The sequence below is a fragment of the Ranitomeya variabilis genome, chromosome 2 (assembly GCF_051348905.1).
Source record: "Ranitomeya variabilis isolate aRanVar5 chromosome 2, aRanVar5.hap1, whole genome shotgun sequence".
NCBI classification, from domain to species: Eukaryota; Metazoa; Chordata; class Amphibia; order Anura; family Dendrobatidae; genus Ranitomeya; species Ranitomeya variabilis.
Window position 1 is genome coordinate 20610620 of NC_135233.1, and position 26632 is coordinate 20637251.

The 26632-nt window shown below is 44.9% G+C and overlaps 1 protein-coding gene across 2 annotated transcripts in view; it reads right to left on the reverse strand.

The window, feature by feature from the left end:
* Window positions 1–444: 444 nt before the first annotated feature.
* Window positions 445–26632, reverse strand: part of LOC143804196 (uncharacterized) — a 75887-nt gene continuing 49699 nt past the window's right edge. For both annotated transcript variants that reach the window (XM_077282055.1, XM_077282056.1), the window contains 3 exons: window positions 26379–26546; window positions 26172–26295; window positions 445–4538 (listed from right to left, as the gene is read on the reverse strand). In XM_077282055.1, coding sequence (XP_077138170.1) covers window positions 3169–4538; window positions 26172–26295; window positions 26379–26546 — 1662 coding nt within the window. In that variant the 3' untranslated portion in view covers window positions 445–3168. The remainder of the gene's footprint in view (window positions 4539–26171; window positions 26296–26378; window positions 26547–26632) is intronic.

Below are 26632 nucleotides of genomic sequence, written 5' to 3' on the forward strand. Positions count from 1 at the left end.
GGAGGAGGAGGTGAGCTGTGACATCACCTATTGTGAATGGTGGATCCTGTGTTATCTACTGTATATAGAGGTGTTATCAGTCATTGTACAGGAGGAGGTGGTGAGCTGTGACAACACCTATTGTGAATGGTGGATCCTGTGTAATCTACTGTATATAGCGGTGTTATCAGTCATTATACAGGAGAAGGTGAGCTGTGACATCACCTATTGTGAATGGTGGATCCTGTGTTATCTTCTGTATTTAGAGGTTGTCAGTCATTGTACAGGAGGAGGAGGTAAGCTGTGATATCACCTATTGTGAATGGTGGATCCTGTGTTATCTACTGTATATAGGTGTTATCAGTCATTGTACAGGAAGAGGTGAATCCTATTGTGAATCCTGTGTTATCTACTGTATATAGAGGTGTTATCAGTCATTGTACAGGAGAAGGAGGTGATCTGTGACATCACCTATTGTGAATGGTGGATCCTGTGTTATGTACGGTATATAGGTTTTATCAGTCATTGTACAGGAGGAGGAGGTGAGCTGTGACATCACCTATTATGTATAATGGATTATTTGATTATATCCATCTGTGATTATAATGAAAGTCCTGATATGTCTTCTGTATAGAACAGAAAGTAGTTGGAGTCTAATATCAGGCCTTTTGACCATAAGGAAAATTGCAAGATATTTCATTTTTTTTTAATATAGTTTAATAGTTACATAGGTAGAAAAAAGAAATACGTTCATGAAGTTCACCCTTTCTCCCCCAACTATGCATTCTCTATCACTAGATTATTTACAGCCCACAATGTCATTTGTTGTGTGAGAAGCAACCAGCCCTTTTTTAAATGGTGAGACCGCTCCCGCCATTGTTATCCTTTTATGGTGGTAACTCTTATTCCAGTATCCCTGTCAAAGCTCTGCTTTCAGAAGTATGATAGCATGCTGCAAAATAAGAAAAAAACAAAACAAGAAGAACTCCTCAAAACACTCCTAGGCAAAATGTTTAGGGAGAAGGAGGGCAGAATCCTTTGCATATATAACGACAAAATGGACATCCTTTTCTTAGATACCGTACATTGTGATGGTAGCAACACTGTTCCTGTTAGAGGGAGTGACACCAATATCTCTAAATCTGTGTGCATTTAGGTATAACATTACATTTTTACTCAAACCCTACAGTGCTACTTTAAAAAAAAGTGTGGTAGATCGGCTCACTCAGGTGCTCCAAGGGGGTAGTCACTGGAACACTTTCCATTTAAGTTTTCAACTGGTTTATTAAAATGTGCATAAACCAGTGCAAAGTTCAATAAATAAACACGGCCCTTCTGGCATAACGGGAAAATCAAAATAGCATACAGTACAGTCTTTTGTGGCTGTGGGGATCCGCCCGCTCAGGGGAACAAAACACATAGTTCAGTTCTCTTTAACACAAGCACAGCTCTGGACATCTGGTCTCCAGACAAACTCAACACTGAATGAGTCCAAAGGCTCCACATTTTTCTTCTGAACTACACCCTGGGGTGGAGATATATTGAAAAGCCTCCTACCCAAATCTCCAGTTGTTCACAAAAGTAGCCCTTAACATGGCCAATTAACCCCTCTCTGCACTTAGTATGCTGGAGCATTTTTCCAGGTTCATAACTAACCTTCTGAGTGACACATATCTCCCCTCCAGTATTTTACCAGTGACCTTGTCACACCAGCAAAAATTTATTTGTTCCTTACAGATGTATTGACCCCAGGAAGAACAATACTTGAATTTCAACAATATGTAATCAAGGCAAAAGTGAATGAACAAAGCAGAAATCTAGATCACATCAGTATCTGGTGACCACCCTTAGCCTTCATCACTTCTTCTCCCGTACTTGTCACTTGCACACAGTTTTTGAAGGAACTCGACAGGAGGTTGATCAAAATATCTTGAAGAACCAACCACAAATGTTTTGAGGCTGGTGCAGATCCTTCTGTCTCTTCATGTGATCCCAGACAGACTGGATTATGTGAGATCAGGGCTCTGTGGGACCAAATCATCCCAGGACTCCTTGTTCTTAATGACATTGGCTGAATGTTCAGTCCAGAAACCTGCTCAGATTATTCTGCACCCCAGTTCCTATGTTTCATGCACAGTTGAGTGGCTTGGCCTTGTTTCTGTGTGGAAGCTCTGGTTGTTTGGCTGCAGTTTTTCTGTGAAGACGACTTCTGGCTAGACTTTTCTGAACAGTAGATGGGCGTAGCTGGTCCCACTGGTTGCTACCAGTCCATCAAAATTTGGCCACTGCATGAAACAATGCTTCAAGAATTATCATATCACTCTGGATGTATAATTTTATACTGTTATTTTCATGAATTACCATTTCATCATTTTTATTTTCTTGTAGCCCTCTATGTCCAAATAACACAAAAAAAAGTTTCATACACCTCCATAAGTTGGAATAATAATGTATCTTGGAAATTTCCAAAGCATTCATTTAATTTTCTTTAACAGTTCAGTTTATGTTTTTAAACCACTAAAATAACAGCAACGACCCATACATTTTTGGTAGTGCCATAATCAGACTGGCCTGAAGGATCATGTTGACAAATCATTTTTACCACATAAAACTACAAATTGTCCCACAAAAAAATAACCCCTCACATGGCAATGCCAAAGAAAAAATAACACCGTTATTGCTTTTGGAAAAATAGGAAGGAAAATCCAAAGCGCTAAAAACAAAAATTGTCTCTGTTATTAATGGGGTAAACACATATACGATACCAGACTGCGTCATCACACCATTATTACGCACATTAAAATGTCTGTTTTTGATCAAAGAAGGTATAAGCCAACGACCAGCGCCAAGGTGACCCCCATGAATGGACCCTAACTCTAGTGACTCATCTCAAATGAATGTCAAGTCTACTGACAGCTGTCGAGATGTGTGTGTGTGCGATCGGCAAGTATTGTGCAATTGTCCTATTCTAATAAATTGGACAGATGCACTATTCCTGTTCATCGCGTAGGACTAACGCTAGTGAATGTGTGTGCTCATCTCAGGATCTACATCACCTTATCCACTGAATGTATTTTGTTTATCTTTTACAACCTCAATCTTGCTCCTGAGCATTCCCACGTGATCAGAGCCTCAAATCAGTTTGGTCTACTAAGTACTACTCTGACAGTTAGAATTGTAAACTGGACATTAAACAGACTTCTCAATAAAATGAGATCTCTGATGCCTGAAAAGATCTGATTTCTTGCCAAACCATTTCCCACATTCTAAACATGAAAATGGCTTCTCCCCTGTGTGAATTCTCAGGTGTTCCACAAGACTTGACTTCCGACTAAAACACTTCTCACATTCGGGACATGAAAAAGGTTTCTCCCCTGTGTGAGTTCTCTGATGTAATTTAAGATAGGATTGCTTGCTAAAGCATTTCTCACATTCTGAACATGAAAATGGCTTTTCCCCTCTATGAGTCCTTAGATGGTTCTCAAGATTTGATTTCTGACTAAAATACTTTCCACATTCAGGACATAAAAAAGGCTTCTCCACTGAGTGAGCTCTCTGATGTTTAACAAGACCCAAATTGGTGCTAAAACACCTTCCACATTCTAAACATGAAAATGGTTTCTCCCTTGCGTGAATGCTCTGATGAAGCACAAAATCTGAATTTTGGCTAAAACATTTCCCACAATCTAAACATGAAAACGGCTTTTCCACCCTGTGAGTTTTTAAATGCACCACAAGACTTGATTTCTGTCTGAAATACTTCCCACATTCAGGGCACGAAAACGGCTTTTCCCCTGTGTGAATTCTCTGATGTGATCTAACACTGGATTGCTGGGTAAAACATTTCCCACATTCTGAGCATGAAAATGGTTTTTCCCCCCTGTGCGTTCTTAGATGGTGCTCAAGACACGATTTCCAACTGAAATACTTTCCGCATTCAGGACATAAAAACGGCTTCTCCCCTGTGTGAATTCTCTGATGTTTAAGAAGACCCGATTTGTTTCTAAAACATTTTCCACATTCAGAACATGGAAATGGCTTTTCCCCTGTGTGAGTTCTTAGATGATCTGTAAGTTTAGCGCTCTTGCTAAAACACTTTCCACATTCAGGACATGAAAATAGTCTCTCTCCCAATTCATTTCTTGGATAATCCACAGAAGTTGGTTTCTTACGAAGCCATGGCCATGGTTTCTCTTCTATGTGAATCACCTGATGCCTAACTAAATTAATTTCCCCCATAAAGGATTTCCCACATTCCGAACATGAAAATGGTATTTTATCTTTGTCAATTTTCTCGACCACAGAATTATTAGATTCTTTTTTAACATGTTTTCCTTGTGGCACTATTTCTCCTTGACTATTTACTCCTCGTTGTTTGCCCATCAATGATTGATTAGATGAAGTCTTCTTGTGACCGGCATTAGCCATGGACAGATCTATAGTGGGAAGGACTAATAGTACAATAGGAATTAAGGTAATAGCTTGTGTAGTATTGGTATCTTCTACTTGATAAGATAATAAAGGCTGATGTCCATTGGAGTCTGTCATGCAGTTTTCATCTGGAAAAAATAAAGCCATTTTTGTATTAAATTATTTAGCCAAAGTAAAATGGACATGTAAAAATACAGGCGAATGGACAATTTCATTAAGTATATCATATGCACAGGTATAAAATTGAAGAGACAGAATAAAAAAAAATAATAAATACTCTTCAGAAATTCTGTCTGTAGAGGTTCCATAGAATAATGCTTTGCAGAGATACTGGCCGGTGGTTCTATATACTGTAATATGTCAGAAAACTCACAAAAATTCTATAAAACCCCATAAAATAGCAAATGCTGCATGGTACATTAAAAAGAAGTAAAAGTCTTGGAATTGTGTAAATCACAGGAAGGATAGACATGTTAATGATATAAAAATTATTTAAAAAACCCCTGAATTTATTCATTATTTAGTAAGAGGGCCACGCTCAGAAATCCCACCACTTATAGCCTTGACTGCAATCAATGAGGTTATTAATGGGCGTATTAGAAATGTTCTGCCACACTAAATAAAATTGGACAAATCATCCAGATCCACTGCTGGCAGCTCCTTATAGAATCTCCAACAAATAAAGTCTCAGATGTGTTCACCGGGAGACAAATCCAGGGACTTTGCAGCCATGATAGCAGGTTTGGGCCACGCAGGCTGCTCACAGTAGCACCAGAGACATACAGACTGGTGGTGTATTGCAAAACAGAACAGAATGTAACACCGAGCTGTTAGTGAAGCTTGAATGAAGTCTAGGGAAGTCCTGCTAGAGTAGATAACGTCACCCCAAACATTACATCGGGAGTTTCCCTCATTAACTCCTCTTCATGGCGCCACACTCCAGATTGTTAAACATCGATTAATGCATGACAAATTTTATTTTTAGTGTTCAAAATGATTGTGATATTCTCCTTGAAGTATCAAAGCTAGTAAGAAGTCCTGGAATAGATATATATATATATATATATATATATACACACACAACAAATATGTTTACAACAGACCAATCTCAAGCTATTGAATTGAAGACAAAAGAGGGATTCATAGCTGACGAGGACAGACCTCCATTCCTTATGATAGCCATTGGGAGTGGTGGTGGCACATCTGTAGCTGAACGTCTGGTTTGTAGCCCAATGACGTTCACATGGTTTGTATAGACACTGCTTGATGCCTTAGGCTCGGTAGATGTTGTCTAATTTCACTTGCCGTACAGAATATAGCACTATGCACCATTATTCTAGCTTCGTGACTTGTCTATGCCTTATTTTAGCCTCTTTCAATCATTCCAGTTTCCAACCACTGGGAAATAAATGGCTGAACAGTTCTGATATCTTAGCACATGTAGCCATCTGCTGGAGTGAAAAACCAAGGTCTCTCCATTCAAGGATTTTGTATGTCTCAGATTGAGACAATTGGTGACAACTGTTACGTCAATTGGGTTTAGAACAGATTACCTAAATGAATGCCCCAAATGTCATAAAGCTCCAGGCACTTTCTTTCACCTAATTTGGAGCTGTCCTCAGATTCTTGGCTTTTGGAAGCAGATGAGTAGATTCTTAAAATGAGATACCTGGTCCTACTCTGCCCCCTAAAATGTGTACTATATTGATTTGGTATTATGTGAGTCAAACATATGTGAAAATAGTGATGGTGAGGAGGTGGCTGGCAACTGAATCCTCAACCATAACTGAATGGATTGCGTTCATTGATGTCATGGTACCCCATAAAAAATGGCTATACCATCATTGGTACTACCCTGAAAAGTTCAACAATATTTGGGACAAATGGTTTCAATCGCCCTACTCCGGTTTATCATATTGAGTCTTGATTTTCCAGGAGAGGTAACTCTTGTTCTCAGGGACCTCTAAAGTAAAGTATTTTCTACAGGATGAATAAATTATATTCATTTCAGAGGACCTTGCATATAGACGACTAATACATTGATCTTGGCCTTGGTGTCTTCTATGTCAACCTCATTTCTACACATAGACTTTAAACATTGGTTTTCTACTACTGTAACCTCTTTATAAGTAGAAATATCAAATCTAGACATTATTCCTACTGTTTTATACTGATTGCTATTCTTGTTTTGCCCACCCTAAATAAAATTAATGTTTGAATTAAAAAACTACAAAAAACTGTCAGGTCATTGAACAAAAGGCAAAGCGCAACCAGCCGCAGGACTTGTTATAATTTTTGAGGTTTTAAGTGGCTAAAAAATGTATGTTTCAAACTGCCCCTCCAACATGCCACATACTGGAGCTACGTGCTTGAAAGGTTGATCATTCTCAGATCTTAGCGACACCATCAATTTGCCAAACCTTACAGTTTGTCCTTCTTGGCGTTTCAATTTCATCATTATTATTGTTGTATCTGTATTTTAAAAATTACAAAGACTACTATGGCACTGACTGGTGCTTGAGGGAAGGATCACTGTAGCTTGGGACAGAGAAGAATATGTAGTGTGCAAGTGGTTTCATATAAGTCAAGATCTGAGTCAAACAAGTGACTAATGCACACAGTCGGGAAAAAAGTACTGGACGGGGTGGGGGATGAATAGGAGCATAAATCCAAGTATTATGTCAACTAGAAAAAGAAGGGTGGCTGGAGATGACATGTTCTATTACTGGGTCAAATGCTGGTTCTGATGGCAGTGGCTCTGAGCATTGATCACTTGTTGCTCAACTGTACCAGTCAGTGACCAGACAAATGCCCACAGAAAAAAGCTCATAGCCATGAATGCCCACAGGAAAATTGCCCACATGGACAAAATAACAGTTTGTTAAAGAGTGCTAACGCTGTATTAACACATGGAAAATTGGGCACCTGGGAAATTGCTCACATGGACATCACGCTTTTCCCTGTTCCAGAAATCCACTGCCTCGGAATAACCCTTAACTCTGCCCTGCCCTTCAAACCGCACATCCAAGCTCTCGCCACCTCCTGTCGCCTCCAGCTCAAAAATATTTCCAGAATCTGTCCTTTACTTAACCTCAATTTACTAAAATGCTCTGTGGCCTCCCTGCTAACACTCTCGCACCCCTCCAGTCCTTAACTGCTGCCTGACTAGTTCACCTCTCTCCTCGCTACTCCTCCGCTTTTCCCCTTTGCAAATCTCTTCATTGGCTCCCAATTCCCCAAAGTATCCAGTTAAAATTACTAACAGTGACTTAGAAAGCCATCCATAACCTGTCTCCTCCATATATCTCTCAACTGATCTCCCAATATCTTCCCTCACGTAATCTCCGGTCCTCCCAAGACCTCCTACTCTCCTCCACACTTATTGGTTCCTCGCCTCCAAGACTTTTCCCGAATATCCGCATCCTCTGAAATTCTGTTCCCCAACACGTCCGATTATCCACCACATTTGGATCCTTCAGACGGAACCTAAAAACCCATCTTACAGCCTGCAATGACCGCACTGGCACCTCAACACCACCGGAGCTGCTGTATCCTTCCCCATAATCCTGTAGAATGTCCTCTCCCCTCTGTACCAGTCTATCATTGTTAGTTTGTAGAAATAGGGGATTTCTGCATGGGACTTCATATAGAAGAATAGCTAGGGACGGTAATAAACACCACACTCGTGTTTACATATGTTCAGAAGATATGGCCGATATGTCGCTGATCTAATCTCTAAGTGCAGCCGAAATCAATTAATAATAAAGGTAGAAGTAAATAACACTAGAGTTATAACAATTGTCACAAGGCTAAGCACATAGATTTGGTTATTGTTAGAATCTGTTTAGTTTGTGACTATCCGCCATTTTCTTGTGGAGTTCTGGCTGCTGGACTTTTTCCTCTGTGCTGGGTTTGTCTTGGGTCAGGTGTTTGTTTCACTCTTTATTAACCAGCACCTGCCTCCCAGTCCTTGCTGGACAACAGTGTTAATCTACTTGGGCTCTAGCTTGGTGCTTTACTTTGTGTTCTGTGTGTGTGTTATTTGTGCAGTGCTGGTACCTCTGGTTCTGCTAGCCTTAGTTTCTGTTTTCTATTGGTTTCTGCAGCCTTCTCTGTGTTTTCTATTAGGAGGTGACCCGTTTTTGTACCCAGTCCTTAGTTCTTTTAGGGAACCCCTTGCCCTTATCTATAGGTCTTCGCTTGAGATTAACCTAGGATCGTCGGTGGGTCTATTCGCAAGGAATGGGTCGCCCACTCCATCGTAGGGTTTCATCCTAGTCATAGTGCAGGGTCAGTTTTCCCCCTTCTACCTTAGTCCTGTGTTGCAGATCCGTAACAGTTATATTAGATCAGATAACCAGGTCACATAAATAATAGTTACATGTATGGTGACTATAGACTGAACCCACAGTAAAACATTATCTGAAGTGCTCCACGATGTCCGCCCAGATGCAGGTTGTCCAGGCTTTCTGTATCATTTGTGTGTGTATTTAGGCTGCAGAATGCTGACAGTGGGTAATATACTCCCTGTCAGCATTCCGCATGGGGTCATAGATAGCACACTTAGTCTGGTGAGCAGCTGTCTCCTGATTCTGGACAGGGTCGCCATTAGGGGCAGTCAGACTAGTCAGCCGCCTAAGGCCCCGGCTCACCCAGGGGCCCCTAGCCAGTGACGTGCCGCTATGGGGCCCTTGAGTCAGTGGGACCCGTTCAGCTCTGCCCCCCACCCGCATTCTACTGTATGAGCATCATAGATGCCGATACAGTTGAAAGCAGCAATGGAGGAGAAAGCATCAGATGACGCTCCTTCCCCCATGCCACTGACGCAGCGGTTGCACAATGAGGTCACTTGATCGTGCACCATGCTGTGTGTTGGGCACTGCAGCTGCTGAGACCAGAGCAGTGCTGGGATCAGCAGGGGAATGAGGAGGAGAGGTGAGTATTGTGTTTTTTTTTATATATATCAGTGAGTCCTGGTGGCCATAATACTGTAGGACTGGATTAAATTCTATGGGGGGGTTACATTATATTCTAATGGGGGGGCTACATTAGATTCTATGAAGGAGGCCGTATTATATTCTATGACGGGGAAAGAATTATATTCTTTGAGGGGGGCTGCATTATACTGTATGAAGGGGCTACATTATATTCCATGGGGAATATTATACTCTATGAGGACACAACATTAGATTATAGGGGGGGGGGGCTGCATTATATTCTATGGGGGGCTGCATTATACTTTATGGAGGGGCTACATTATACTCTATCAGGGGCTACATTATATTTTATGGGGGGGCTGCATTATATTCTGTCACACTCACACCCTGACTGGTGGGTGTGAGCTCGGGGGGTTTGTGGCCCCACTGTGCCATGAACCAGACTACCCTGGAAGGGGCGTGACTATGACAGCTGCCTTGGTCTCCACTTGTGCGGCAGGCAACTGCCAGGTGCTACTCTAGGGTGGTGTCTGGCTGTGGCTGCTGATCCCACTTGGGAAACAGGAACACCAGGATTGGTGCGGGCATCAGGCAGGACTGGCAGAAGAGCACGGCTGAAACTCAGATGAGTAGGCTGGCACAGCTGAGACACAGGGCTGGCAGAGACTCAGGGATGGCAGGTACGGCAGAGACACAGGGCTGGCAGGTATGGCAGAGACACAGGGCTGGCAGGTACGGCAGAGACACAGGGCTGGCAGGTACGGCAGAGACACAGGGCTGGCAGGTACGGCAGAGACACAGGGCTGGCAGGAACGGCAGAGACAGGGCTGGCAGGAACGGCAGAGACACGGCTGGCTGGTGTGGTGTATAAAGGAACAGGTAGGGACCTGTTCACACAGGAGGTGCAGGTATGGATATGATGTATGAAGGAACAGGTTGGGACCTGTTCACACAGGAGGTGAAGGTAAGAAAACAAGCAGGAAGGAATGAAGTATGAAGGAACAGGTTGGGACTTGTTCATACAGGATATGCAGGTACGGAAACAAGAAGGAAGGAATGGAGTGTGAAGGAACAGGTTGGGACCTGTTCACACAGGAAGAGAACCGCAAGGCTGCGGATAGGAATGGTAGAGCAGCAGGAGATGGAGCAGCAACAGAAGCTAAGCAGAGCGGAACTGCAAGGAATGCGGAGAGAAGCTGCAACAAGAGGTCTCTGCAGCAGCAAAAGCTAAGCAGAGCGAAACCGCAAGGAATGTGGAGAGGAACTGCAGCAAGAGGTTTCTGCAGCAGCAAAGCATAGCAGAACCGCAAGGAATGCGGAGAGGAGCTGCAGCAAGAGGTTCCTGCAGCAACAGGAGCAGAGTAGAATGGAGCAGAACCGCAGGAGTGCAGAGCAGAGGTAAAGCCACAAAGGTACAGAGCAGGCAGAGCCGCAAGAGTGCAGAGCATAAGCAGACTGAGAACACAAGGAAAGACACAGCAGGGAAGGAAGCCACAGACAAGGAGACCGAGATAAGACGAAGTTCAGACAAGGTAATGGAACAAGACAAGGAACAAGAACAAAGACACAGGGACCAGAATATTCTGCCTCCTGGAGGGCGGACAACAAGATCAAGGCAAGAACACTGAGAAAAGCCTCTGGAGAGGGAGTAGCACAGAGCAAGGCCTGGCAAACTCAGAAGCTAAACACAAACTGAGCTAACACATTGCACAGGCCCAGTCCACTGGGTGGAGCTGCACTAAATACTGGAGGCCTCTTGGTAATTGGTCAGGAACAGATTAGACAGGTGCACCAGATTCCTATAACAATCAGAGAGTTCAGGCGCCGCCCCCTATGCACACAGCCAGGAAGCATGCAGAGAGCAGAGGCACAGAATATGGAGCTGGCAAGAAACAGAAACCACATCATGACCTGGAGCAGTGGGTAAGATAGTGTGAGAGTTGAGAGGCCATGCCGTGATGCCAGGAGAGTTGTTACATATTCTATGTGGGGTGCATTATACTATATGGAGGACTATGGGGTGTGTATTATACTATATAGAGGACTGAGGAGTGTATTTTAATATATGGAGGACTGAAGAGTGTATTTTAATATATGGAGGATGAGGAGTGTATTTTAATATATGGTGGACTACGAGGAGTGTATTATACTACATGGAGCTCTATAAGGAGTGTATAATACTATATGGAGGACTATGAGGCACATCATATTATATGGAGGACCATAGGGTGTGCATTATTCAATATGGAGGACTATAAGGTGCATTAAACTATGTGGATGACTACGGAGAATGTATTAAACTATATGGAGGACTGAGGAGTGTATTTTAATATATGGGGGGCTATGAGAAGTATATTGTAATATATGAAGGACTATGAGTGTTACGCCCTGACTGGGTGGTGTGAGTGAAGGGACTGTGGCCCCACTGTGCCACAAACCAGACTACCCTGGAAAGGGCGTGACTAAGCAGCTACCTTGGTGTTCACTGGAGCCACTGATGGTGAGGTCAGGCTTGTGAGGCAGGTAGCTGCCAGGTACCACTCCAGGGCGGTGTCTGGCTGTGGCAGCTGATCCCACTGAGGGCCAAAACACAAGAGACAGATGAGAGCAAGTACGGATAGGCATGACTGGTACTCTTGCGTTCACGGCTGGCACTCTGGAAGGCAGGTGGGCACGGCTGGCACTCAGGCAGGCGTGCACGGCTGGCTGTCTGGCGGGCACGGCTGGCACACTTGGCAGGCATGGCTGGCACTCTGGCAGGCAGGCACGGCTAGCGAGACTGGAACTAGTTTGGGTAGGACAGGGACATAGGCAGGTACGAGTAGGGAACAGATATGAACCAGTTTAGACTGGAGTGACAGGAACTGTTTCAGGAGACACAGGAACACAGGCTGGAATGAGTAGGATAAGGGAGCAGGTAGGAACCAGTACAGACTGGAGGGACAAGGACACAGTGCGTGGAGCGGGAGCAGAGCAAAACTGCACGATGCGGAGAGCAGGAAAGAGCCGCAGGAGGCGAAGCAAACAGCAGAACCGCAGGAGGCAGAGCAAAGAGCAGAACTGTAGGAGGCGAAGCAAAGAGCAGAGCTGCAGGAGGCGGAGCAAAGAGAGGAGCTGAAGAGGTGGAGCAAAGAGCAGAGCTGCAGCAAAGAGCCACAGGAGGCGGAGCAAAGAGCAGAGCCGCAGGAGGCAGAGCAAAGAGCAGAGCCACAGGAGGCAGAGCAAAGAGCAGAGCCGCAGGAGGCGGAGCAAAGAGCAGAAGGAGAGAACACAAGGAAACTCACAGCGGAATAGGAAAGGCTACAGACAGGGATACAAATGGACACAGGTATAGGACTAAGTTCGGACAGGGTCAGGAACGGAACAAGGCACAGAAACAAGGACTCAGACCAGGGTACAAAGCCCCCCTGGGTGGCTGAAACAAGAGACACAGGACACAGTTACAGGCCAGGGTACGAAGCCCCCCTGGGTGGCTGACATGAGAGATAAAGCAAGACAGGACCTGGCAGCTAAGCAGCAAGACACTAACTGAGTAAATACGTTGCTCAGGCATCCCCCTAGGGGTGAGGAAGCATTAAGTACCTGAGGCCTCTTGGCAGTTGGTTGGGGACACCTTAGGAAGGTGCACACAGTCACTATAAGAAACAGGAAGTACCGGGGCGCCGCCCTAAGCATACAACCAGGAAGTATGCAACAAGCAAGGACATGAGGCCCAGAGCATGGAGCCGGCAGAGGATAGAACTCACAGCATGGCCCGGAGTGGTGAGTAAGAGGGGAGATGGGAAGCCATGTACCGATGCCGGCAGGGATGTTACGATGAGGAGTGTTGTGAATCCGCTTTTGGGCTCCCCTGGTGGTTGCTGGTGGTACTGGTGACTTGTGTGTGCTTTGCGGTCTCAGTTCACCTGCTCCCATCAGTGTTTGGGAGTTTCCTATTTAGCCTTGCTCTCCAGTGATTTCCTTGCCGGTCATCATTGTAACCAGAGCCTTCGGTTGCATGTTCCTGCTACTAGTCTGCTGATCAGCTAAGTGGACTTTTGTCCTTTTGTTTTTGTATCTTTGTCCAGTTTGCAGTTTTGTTATTCTCTGTAGCTGGAAGCTCTTGTGGGCTGAAATTGCCACTCCTGTGTCATGAGTTGACACAGGAGTCTTAAAGTAATTTCAGGATGGTTTTTTTTAAAGGGTTTTCAGTTGACCGTGAAGTCCTCTTTTGTATCCTTCTGCTATCTAGTAAGTGGACCTCTCTTTGCTAAATCTACTTTCATACTGTGTATGTAGTTTCCTCTGAACTCACCGTTATTATATGTGGGGGGCTTCTATCATCTTTGGGGTATTTCACTAGAGGTAAGCCAGGTCTGTTTCTTCCTCTACCAGGAGTAGTTAGTCCTCCGGCTGGCGCGTGGCATCTAGGGATAATCGTAGGTATGCTCCCTGGCTGCTATTAGTTGTGTGGTAGATTTAGCTCACGGTCAGCTCGAGATTCCATCACCCAGAGCTCGTCCGTTATTTTTGTGTTTTGATGTTCCCCTGCCATTGGGAACCATGACAGTATGACCGGCCATGTGTTAAAGTTATTGGCAGAAGAAAGGAGAGAAAAAGAAGTCTGCAGATTTTTTTTTTTTTTTTTTTTCTCCCCTATGCTTGCGCCATAGTTGGATCAGTTGTATTTCAGCTCTAATTACAGCCTTTGCCTTTCTCTCCTTCTAATCCTTGAATGGCTCTGATCTCCCTGTTTCTCAGAAAATGTCTGTCATCTGGGTGGTGTGTGACCGTTTTTCTAAAATGGTTCATTTGGTACCTTTGCCTAAGTTGCCTTCCTCATCTGAATTGGTCCCTCTATTTTTTCAAAATGTGGTTCGCTTGCATGGTATTCCGGAAAACATCGTTTCTGACAGGGGAACCCAGTTTGTGTCTAGATTTTGGCGGGCATTCTGTGCCAGGTTGGGCATTGATTTGTCTTTTTCGTCTGCATTCCATCCTCAGACTAATGGCCAGACGGAGCGAACTAATCAAACTTTGGAGACTTATTTGAGGTGTTTTGTGTCTGCGGATCAGGATGACTGGGTTGCCTTTTTGCCGTTGGCAGAATTTGCTCTTAATAATCGGGCTAGTTCTGCCACTTTGGTTTCCCCTTTCTTTTGCAATTCAGGGTTTCACCCTCGTTTTTCATCTGGTCAGGTGGAATCTTCGGATTGTCCGGGAGTGGATGCTGTGGTGGATCGGTTGCATCGGATTTGGGGACAAGTGGTGGACAATTTGAAGTTGTCCCAGGAGAGGACTCAGCAGTTTGCTAACCGCCGTCGTCGTGTTGGTCCTCGCCTTCGTGTTGGGGACTTGGTGTGGTTGTCTTCCCGTTTTGTCCCTATGAGGGTTTCTTCTCCTAAGTTTAAGCCTCGGTTCATCGGTCCTTATGGGATTTTGGAGATTCTTAACCCTGTGTCCTTTCGTTTGGACCTCCCGGCATCTTTCGCTATCCATAATGTATTCCATCGGTCGTTGTTGCGGAGGTATGAGGTACCGGTGGTTCCTTCTACTGAACCTCCTGCTCCTGTGCTGGTTGAGGGTGAATTGGAGTATTTTGTAGAGAAGATCCTGGACTCCCGTATTTCCAGACGGAGACTTCAATATCTGGTTAAATGGAAGGGCTATGGTCAAGAAGATAATTCTTGGGTAACTGCCTCTGATGTTCATGCCTCGGATTTGGTTCGTGCCTTTCATAGGGCTCATCCAGATCGCCCTGGTGGTTCTCGTGAGGGTTCGGTGCCCCCTCCTTAAGGGGGGGGGTACTGTTGTGAATCCGCTTTTGGGCTCCCCTGGTGGTTGCTGGTGGTACTGATGACTTGTGTGTGCTTTGCGGTCTCAGTTCACCTGCTCCCATCAGTGTTTGGGAGTTTCCTATTAAGCCTTGCTCTCCAGTCATTTCCTTGCCGGTCATCATTGTAACCAGAGCCTTCGGTTGCATGTTCCTGCTACTAGTCTGCTGATCAGCTAAGTGGACTTTTGTCCTTTTGTTTTTGTATCTTTGTCCAGTTTGCAGTTTTGTTATTCTCTGTAGCTGGAAGCTCTTGTGGGCTGAAATTGCCACTCCTGTGTCATGAGTTGACACAGGAGTCTTAAAGTAATTTCAGGATGGTTTTTTTTAAAGGGTTTTCAGTTGACCGTGAAGTCCTCTTTTGTATCCTTCTGCTATCTAGTAAGTGGACCTCTCTTTGCTAAATCTACTTTCATACTGTGTATGTAGTTTCCTCTGAACTCACCGTTATTATATGTGGGGGGCTGCTATCATCTTTGGGGTATTTCACTAGAGGTAAGCCAGGTCTGTTTCTTCCTCTACCAGGAGTAGTTAGTCCTCCGGCTGGCGCGTGGCATCTAGGGATAATCGTAGGTATGCTCCCTGGCTGCTATTAGTTGTGTGGTAGATTTAGCTCACGGTCAGCTCGAGATTCCATCACCCAGAGCTCGTCCGTTATTTTTGTGTTTTGACGTTCCCCTGCCATTGGGAACCATGACAGAGGAGTGTATTAAACTAGGACTAAAGGGAGTATGTTACACTATATGGAAGACTATAGGGAGTGTATTATACTATATGAACGACTATGGGGAGTGTATTATACTATACGAAGGACTATGGGAAGTGTATTATACTATATGGAGGACTATAAGGCACATTATATTATATGGAGGTCAATGGGGTGTGCATTATACAATATGGAGGACTGTGGTGCACATTATACTATATGGAGGATTATGGGGAGAGTATTATACTATATGGAGGACATTGGAGGAGTGTATCATACTATATGGAGAACTACGGGGAGTGTATTATACCATATGGTGGACTATGGGGCACATTATATTATATGGAGGACTCTGAGGTGTGCATTATTCAATATGGAGGACTGAGGTGCATATTATACTATATGGAGGACTATAAGGTACACTATACTATGTGGATGACTATGGAGAGTATTATACTATATGGAAGACTATGGGGAGTGTATTGTACTATATGGAGGACTATGGGTAGTGTATTATACTATATGGAGGACTACGTAAAGTGTATTATACTATATGGAGGACTATGGGGCACATTATACTATATGGAGGACTATGGGGAGAGTATTATACTATATGGAGAACTATGGGGAGAGTATTATACTATATGGAGAACTATGGGGAGTGTATTATACTATGTGGACGACTATGGAGAGTGTTTATACTATGTTGAGGATTATGGGAAATGTATTATACTATATGGAGGACTACTGAGAGTGTATTATACTATATGCAGGACTATGAGGCACATTATATTATATGGAGGACTATGGGGGGTGTATTATACAGTACAGACCAAAAGTTTGTTCACACCTTCTCATTTAAAGATTTTTCTGTTTTTTCATGACTATGAAAATTGTACATTCACACTGAAGGCATCAAAACTATGAATTAAGACATGTGGAATTATATACGGTACTTAACAAAAAAGTGTGAAACAACTGAAAATATGTTTTATATTCTAGGTTCTTCAAAGTAGCCACCTTTTGCTTTGATGACTGCTTTGCACACTCGTGGCATTCTCTTGATGAGCTTCAAGAGGTAGTCACCGGGAATGGTCTTCCAACAATCTTGAAGGAGTTCCCAGAGACGCTTAGCACTTGTTGGCCCTTTTGCCTTCACTCTACGGTCAACTCACCCCGAACTATCTCGATTGGGTTCAGGTCTGGTGACTGTGGAGGCCAGGTCATCTGGCGTAGCACCCCATCACTCTCCTTCTTGGTCAAATAGCCCTTACACAGCCTGGAGGTGTGTTTGGGGGCATTGTCCTGTTGAAAAATAAATGATGGTCCAACTAAACGCAAACCGGATGGAATAGCATGCCGCTGCAAGACGCTGTGGTAGCCATGCTGGTTCAGTATGCCTTCAATTTTGAATAAATCCCCAACAGTGTCACCAGCAAAGCACCCCCACACCTCCTCCGCCATGCTTCACGGTGGGAACCAGGCATGTAGAGTCCATCTGTTCACCTTTTCTGCTTCGCACAAAGACACGGTCGTTGGAACCAAAGATCTCAAACATGGACTCATCAGACCAAATCACAGATTTCCCGTGGTCTAATGTCCATTCCTTGTGTTCTTTAGCCCAAACAAGTCTCTCCTGCTTGTTGCCTGTCCTTAGCAGTGGTTTCCTAGCAGCTATTTTACCATGAAGGCCTGCTGCACAAAGTCTCCTCTTAACAGCTGTTGTAGAGATGTGTCTGCTGCTAGAACTCTGTGTGGCATTGACCTGCTCTCTAATCTGAGCTGCTGTTAACCTGCGATTTCTGAGGTTGGTGACTCGGATAAACTTATGCTTAGAAGCAGAGGTGACTCTTGGTCTTCCTTTCCTGGAGCGGTCATCATGTGAGCCAGTTTCTTTGTAGCGCTTGATGGTTTTTGCCACTGCACTTGGGGACACTTTCAAAGTTTTCCCAATTTTTCGGACTGACTGACATTCAATGCTTAAAGTAATGATGGCCACTCGTTTTTCTTTACTTAGCTGCTTTTTTCTTGCCATAATACAAATTCTAACAGTCTATTCAGTAGGACTATCAGCTGTGTATCCACCAGACTTCTGCACAACACAACTGATGGTCCCAACCCCATTTATAAGGCAAGAAATCCCACTTATTAAACCTGACAGGGCACACCTGTGAAGTGAAAACCATTCCCAGTGACTACCTCTTGAAGCTCATCAAGAGAATGCCAAGAGTGTGCAAAGCAGTCATCAAAGCACAAGGTGGCTACTTTGAAGAACCTAGAATATAAGACATAATTTCAGTTGTTTCACTTTTTTGTTAAGTATATAATTCCACATGTGTTAATTCATAGTTTTGATGCCTTCAGTGTGAATGTACAATTTTCATAGTCATGAAAATACAGAGAAATCTTTAAATGAGAAGGTGTGTCCAAACTTTTGGTCTGTACTGTACATTATGGAGGACTATGTGGCACACTATATTATATGGAGGACTATGGAGAGTGTTTTATACTATGTTGAGGACTATAGGAAATGTATTATACTATATGGAGGACTACTGAGTGTATTATACTATATGCAGGACTATGAGGCACATTATATTATATGGAGGACTATGGGGTGTGCATTATACATTATGGAGGACTATGTGGCACATTATATTATATGGAGGACTATGGGGTGTGCATTATACAATATGGAGGACTGTGGTGCATATTATACTATATGAAGGACTGTGGGGTGCATTATACTATGTGGAGGACTATGGGGTGTATTATACCAAACAAGCAAAATGCTGCCTATTCATCGAGTGATTGGATTTTTTATTACCACTGTGGATGTGTGGACATGTGACGCTCTATCACCACTGTGGATGTGATGTGGAGACATGTGACGCTCTATCACCACTGTGGATGTGATGTGGAGACATGTGACGCTCTATCACCACTGTGGATGTGATGTGGAGACATGTGAAGCTCTATCACCACTGTGGATGTGATGTGGAGACATGTGAAGCTCTGTCACCACTGTGGATGTAATATGGGGACATGTGAAGCTCTATCACCACTGTGGATGTGATGTGGGGACATGTGAAGTTCTATCACTACTGTGGATGTGATGTGGAGACATGTGAAGCTCTATCACCACTGTGGATGTAATATGGGGACATGTGAAGCTCTATCACCACTGTGGATGTGATGTGGGGACATGTGAAGTTCTATCACCACTGTGGATGTGATGTGGGGACATGTGAGGCTCTATCACCACTGTGGATGTGATGTGGAGACATGTGAAGCTCTGTCACCACTGTGGATGTAATATGGGGACATGTGAAGCTCTATCACCACTGTGGATGTGATGTGGGGACATGTGAAGTTCTATCACTACTGTGGATGTGATGTGGAGACATGTGAAGCTCTATCACCACTGTGGATGTGATGTGGAGACATGTGAAGCTCTATCACTACTGTGGATGTGATGTGGAGACATGTGACGCTCTATCACCACTGTGGATGTGATGTGGGGACATGTGAAGCTGTATCACCACTGTGGATGTGATGTGGAGACATGTGAAGCTCTATCACTACTGTGGATGTGAAGTGGAGACATGTGACGCTCTATCACCACTGTGGATGTGATGTGGAGACATGTGAAGCTCTATCACCACTGTGGATGTGATGTGGAGACATGTGAAGCTCTATCACCACTGTGGATGTGATGTGGAGACATGTGGAGCTCTATCACCACTGTGGATGTGATGTGCGGACATGTGAAGCTCTATCACCACTGTGGATGTGATGTGAGGACATGTGAAGCTCTATCACCACTGTGGATGTGATGTGGAGACATGTGAAGCTCTATCACCACTGTGGATGTGATGTGGAGACATGTGAGGCTCTATCACCACTGTGGATGTGATGTGGGGACATGTGAGGCTCTGTCAACACTGTGGATGTGATGTGGAGACATGTGAAGCTCTATCACCACTGTGGATGTGATGTGGAGACATGTGGAGCTCTATCACCACTGTGGATGTGATGTGCGGACATGTGAAGCTCTATCACCACTGTGGATGTGATGTGAGGACATGTGAAGCTCTATCACCACTGTGGATGTGATGTGGAGACATGTGAAGCTCTATCACCACTGTGGATGTGATGTGGAGACATGTGGAGCTCTATCACCACTGTGGATGTGATGTGGAGACATGTGAAGCTCTATCACCACTGTGGATGTGATGTGGGGACATGTGACGCTCTATCACCACTGTGGATGTGATGTGGAGACATGTGAAGCTCTATCACCACTGTGGATGTGATGTGGGGACATGTGAGGCTCTATCACCACTGTGGATGTGATGTGGGGACATGTGAAGCTGTATCACCACTGTGGATGTGATGTGGAGACATGTGAAGCTCTATCACCACTGTGGATGTGATGTGGAGACATGTGAGGCTCTATCACCACTGTGGATGTGATGTGGGGACATGTGACGCTCTATCACCACTGTGGATGTGATGTGGAGACATGTGAAGCTCTATCACCACTGTGGATGTGATGTGAAGACATGTGAAGCTCTATCACCACTGGTGATGTGATGTGGAGACATGTGAGGCTCTATCACCACTGTGGATGTGATGTGGAGACATGTGAAGCTGTATCACCACTGTGGATGTGATGTGGGGACATGTGACGCTCTATCACCACTGTGGATGTGATGTGGAGACATGTGAAGCTCTATCACCACTGTGGATGTGATGTGAGGACATGTGACTCTCTATCACCACTGTGGATGTGATGTGAGGACATGTGACTCTCTATCACCACTGTGGATGTGATGTGGAGACATGTGAAGTTCTATCACCACTGTGGATTTGATGTGGGGACATGAGATGCTCTGTCACTGTGAGCATTAATCGCTGTGGACTTTTTTCTGTGGCCATTTTTCCTTTGGGCATTTTTCATAGAACCAAGTAAACTGGTCACAGTCCAAGGTCACAAGTCCAAAAAAGTAGAGGATCAAGACAAAGGGGCTAGCAAACGAGTAGTCAAAAGGCAAAGTCAAGTAGTCAGGCAGCAAAAGAGCAGAACACAGAAGCACAAGGCACACACACCACCGAGCAAAGCTACAACTGGCAATTGTTAGACATTGCCAGCAGCTAAATAGCCAGGCAATCACCCTAAAAGGGTGATATCTAGAAGAAGTGCAGCAGACCCAGCCTGTGATTGGTCCGCTGGGCAATCCTTAACCCCCTCAAGACGCAGCCCTTTAAGTTTTTTCGCTCCCCTCCCTCCCAGAGCCATAACTTTTTTATTTTTCCATCAATATGGCCATGTGGGGGCTTATTTTTTGCGGGACGAGTTGTACTTTTGAACGACTCCATTGGTTTTACCATGTCTTGTACTAGAAAACGGGAAAAAATTCCAAGTGTGGTGAAATTGCAAAAAACGTGCAATCCCACACTTGTTTTTTGTTTGGCTTTTTTGCTAGGTTCACTAAATGCTAAAACTGAGCTGCCATTATTGCCATTATGATTCTCCAGGTCATTACAAGTTCATAGACATCTAATATGTCTAGGTTCTCTTTTATCTAAGTGGTGAAAAAAATTCCAAACTTTGCTAAAAAAAATAAAAATAATAATTGCGCCATTTTCCGATACCTGTAGCGTCTCCATTTTTCAGGATCTCGGGTCGGGTGAGGGCTTATTTTTTGCGTGCCGAGCTGACGTTTTAAATGCTATAACTCTTGCGCAGATATGTTTTTTTGATCGCCCGTTATTGCACTTTAACGCAATGTCGCGGTGACCAAAAAAACGTAATTCTGGCGTTTTGATTTTTTTTTCTCGCTTCGCCGTTTAGCGATCAGGTTAATCCTTTTTTTATTGATAGATCGGGCTACCAGATATGTGTATATTTGATTTTTTTAATTGTTTTATTTTGAATGGGACGAAAGGGGGTGATTTAAACTTTTATTTTTTTTTTATTTTTTTCAGATTTTTTAATACTTTTTGTTTTTACTTTTGCCATGCTTCAATAGCCTCCATGGGAGGTTAGAAGCTGGCACCACTCGATCGGCTCTGCTACATAGGAGTGATCATCAGATCGCTCCCATGCAGCTGAATTACAGGCTTGCTATGAGCACCGACCACAGGGTGGCGCTCACTGCAAGCCGGCATGAACAACCATAGAGGTCTCAAGGGGACCTCTGGTTACTATGCCGACGCATCGCTGACTCCCGATCACATGACGGGGGTCGGTGATGCGCGCTTTTCCTGCCCGATGGCCGGAAGCGCCAGTTAAATGCCGCTGTCAGCGTTTGACAGCGGCATTTAACTAGTTAATAGCTGCGGGTAGATCACGATTTCACCTGCCGCTATTGCGCGCACATGTCAGCTGTTCAAAACAGCTGACATGTCGCGACTTTGATGTGGGCTCAGGGCCGGAGCCCACATCAAAGTAGGGGACCCGACCTCCGCAGTAATAGTACGGCGCATGTCGGGAAGGGGTTAATTTACATGGGGGTAGACCAGCAAGCCCCAGTTCCTGATTGCGCAGCTGGGCTATCCCATTAACCATACTGACAGCCCAGTACGCCCCTGCCATGTATTGGGCAGCAGAGCTGTCACTCACTGCGTCCCTAGGACACAGAAAACAAATTTATGACAGTACCCCATCTTTTAGAGGGGCCACCATGGACAAATGAGACCATGGTCTTTCTGGAATTGGCAATGGAGCCAATTTCCCGGCTGGTTCTGACTGGCTTTAGCGCATGTGCAGATTTTATCTATATATATAATTGTCTAAGGGTCACTTCTGTCTTTCTGTCTGTCCTTCTGTCGGCAACTTCCATCACGGATATTCATTAGCTGATTGGTCTCTCCAGCTGCCTGTCATGGCTGCCGCGACCAATCAGCGACGGCCACAGTCCGATTAGTCCCTCCCTACTCCCCTGCAGTCAGTGCCCGGTGCCCGCTCCATACTCCCCGCAGTCACCGCTCACACAGGGTTAATGCCAGCGGTAACGGACAGCGTAATGCTGCGGGTAACTCACTCCGTTACCGCCGCTATTAACCCTGTGTGACCAAGTTTTTACTATTGACGCTGCCTATGCAGCGTCAATAGTAAAAGGATCTAATGTTAAAAATAATACAAAAAAATAAAAAATCATTATATACTCACCTTCCACCGCCTTTCCCGCTCCTTGCGACCCTCCGGTAACCGCTCTGTGCAAGCGGCAGGTTCCGGTAGCAAGGATCGTATGGCAGAAGGACCTGCCATGACATCACGGTCATGTGACCGCGACGTCATCACACCCTGGGACCGGAAGCTGCCGCCTGTACCGCACACAGGCGACAGAACTACAAGTATGGTGAGTATGTTAGAACTACAAGGGCAATATCCTACATGGCTGGGCAATATACTACGTGACTGGGCAATATACTACGTGACTGGGCAATATACTACGTGGCTGGGCAATATACTACGTCACTGGGCAATATACTACGTCACTGGGCAATATACTACATGGCTGGGCAATATACTACGTGACTGGGCAATATACTACGTGGCTGGGCAATATACTACATCACTGGGCAATATACTACGTCACTGGGCAATATCCTACATGGCTGGGCAATATACTACGTGACTGGGCAATATACTACGTGGCTGGGCAATATACTACGTCACTGGGCAATATACTACGTCACTGGGCAATATACTACATGGCTGGGCAATATACTACGTGACTGGGCAATATACTACGTGGCTGGGCAATATACTACGTCACTGGGCAATATACTACGTGGCTGGGCAATATACTACGTGGCTCTGTGCTGTATACTACGTGGCTGGGCAATATACTACGTGACTGGGCAATATACTACGTGGCTGGGCAATATACTACGTGACTGGGCAATATACTACGTGGCTGGGCAATATACTACGTGACTGGGCAATATACTACGTGGCTGGGCAATATACTACGTGTCTGCCCAATATACTACGTGGCTGGGCAATATACTACGTGGACATACATATTCTAGAATACCCGATGCGTTAGAATCGGGCCACCATCTAGTAAGCAGATAAGACTGTAGCAATGGTTTTCTGCAAAGCTGTGACCCCAGGATGACCACTCAAGATGGACTCCCTAGGACACAGTGAGCGACGGATTTGTGACAAGTATGTCTATTTGAGGTCTAAATCAGCAGAAAAATCTAACTCAGCAAAAATTATGTTTAAAATCGTTCTCCGGTGTTACTGGTCATTTATTGTGCTGTCGGGAGTTGGAAAGTCGGAATTTTGGCTTGATAACTCCAGAGCTGTGACCATGACCCCCAACAATCTTAATGTTGCATTTGCTGGTCCAGAGCATAAGCAACATCTTCAGGGACGATAGGGCTGGATTTGTATATCAATACAGACGTTGATTTCTCAGTAATGGAGGAATGGACTGGCCATGGAAAGGTATTGCGGAAATTGTCTTAGAAAGAGCTAGATACGCATATAAATAGTTTGGAAGTTCAAATCCTGCTGACAAATTCCCATTAAAATTATAGCTGATCCCACTGTTATTATAAGCTGCACTGTTACATATAGATAATATGTAAACTGAATTACAATCTACTAATATATTTGGGCACAAACTCGAGGACTCCTCCATGTCCACCTCATCCCTCCAGATTCCTCCGTGTCCTTCTTCTCCCTCCAGATTCCTCTATCCTAAACTAGACTCCTCTGTGTCTTCCTCCTCCCTCCAGATTCCTCTGTCCTACACCTCCCTCCAGATTTCTCTGTCGTACATTAGACTCTTCCATGTGCTCCTCCTCTCTCCAGAATCCTCAGTCCTACATCACACTCCTCAGTGTCCTGCACCTCCATCCAGACCCCTTTTTGTCCTTTGCCTCCCTCCAGATTCCACTGTCCTATACCACACTCATCCATGTCCTCCTCCTCCCTCCAGTCTCCTCCGTGTCCTACTCCTTCCTCCAGACTCCTCTGTGTTATACTCCTTCGTGTCATACTACTCCTTCCAGACTCCTCAGTGTCATACTCCTTTCTCCAGACTCCTCAGTGTCATACTCCTTCCTCCAGACTTCTATGTGTCCTACTCCTTCCTCCAGACTCCTCCGTGTCCTACTCCTTCCTCCAGACTCCTCCGTGTCCACCTCATCCCTCCAGATTCCTCCGTGTTCTTCTACTCCCTCCAGATTCCTCTATCCCACATTATACTCCTCTGTGTCTTCCTCCTCCCTCCATATTCATCTGTCCTACACCAGACTCCTCAGCGTCCTCCACCTCCACCGGAACCCTTCTTGTCCTTTTTCCTCTCTCCAGATTCCACTGTCCTATACCAGACTCCTACATGTCCTTCTCCTCTCTCCAGAATACTCAGTCCTACATCACACTCCTCAGTGTCCTCCACCTCCATCCAGACCTTTTTTTGTCCTTTACCTCCCTCCAGATTCCACTGTCCTATACCACACTAATCCATGTCCTCCTCCCTCCAGTCTCCTCCGTGTCCTTCTCCTTCCTCCAGTCTCCTCTGTGTCCTCCTCTACCCTCCAGACATGTCCTACTCCTCTGTGTCCTACTCCTGCCTCCAGACTCCTCCATGTCCTACTCCTCCCTCCAGACTCCTCCATGTCCTACTCCTCAGTGTCCTACTCTTTCCTCCAGACTCCTTCGTGTCCTACTCCTCCTTACCAGACTCCTCCATGTCCTACTCATACCTCCAGACTATCTAAGTTCCCTCTACTTTTATCTCAGAGAACAAAAGGATTGGCCAGTGGAAACCCAACATTTTGGATTCCTATCTCCTCCGACATCATTTGTTAGGGGATAATAAGGAGACCCCAAAACATTAGACTGTAGGCCGATTCTGCAGATATCGGTATGTTTAGATGATTGTAGTCTTCTGTGTATGGAGGCCTACAACATTCTCCAATACAAGCCAATGAGAAATCTTCATTTTCTCTACATGTAGCTGCTGCAAACCCAATTTCTAAACTGCTCTTAGCGAACAGCGGCTCAGACAGGATAACATCCCTCATCATCATGTGCACCAAATATACTGGTTATCAGCTTTTTACATTTCCTTTAAGGCTACCAAGAAGGATTTTTCAAAGTATCTTTAACCCGGTCGTTATTTTTTGCTTGGTCACCTAAAGTCTTGATTTCTGTAATTCTGTTTTACCATTCAATTTACAACATAAGAACACTGATAGTTCTCCTAAAAAACATGACATGGGGAATCTAGACGACTCTCAGACCTGTTCTCTACAACCCAGGAAGGTCTCCTCTTACCTGGAGATGTGATGGTCCGGTGATCCTCCATCATGGCGTCCTTGTACAGATCCTTGTGTCCTTCTATATACTCCCACTCCTCCATGGAGAAATAGACGGTGACGTCCTGACACCTTATAGGAACCTGACACACACAATGACCCACCATTAGCACACCCCTCCCCCGGCGTTATCGTATAATGTCCCAGCATTCCCGGCAGCGCTCACCTCTCCGCTCAGCAGCTCAGTGATCCTATTGGTCAGTTCTAGGATCTTCTGCTCATGTATCAGTGAATGAGGTGGAGGCTCGGTGATGTCACTCAGGGTCCTGCTCCGCCCTCCTGACACACGGGGGGTCACACACTCCCCAGACGACGTCTTCACTACTGTGTGATCCTGTGTATGGGGAGACGCCGATCACTACACAGAGGACAAGAATCCTTCACCTTTCCCGTCATTTCCCTGCTTTATTCCTAGACATC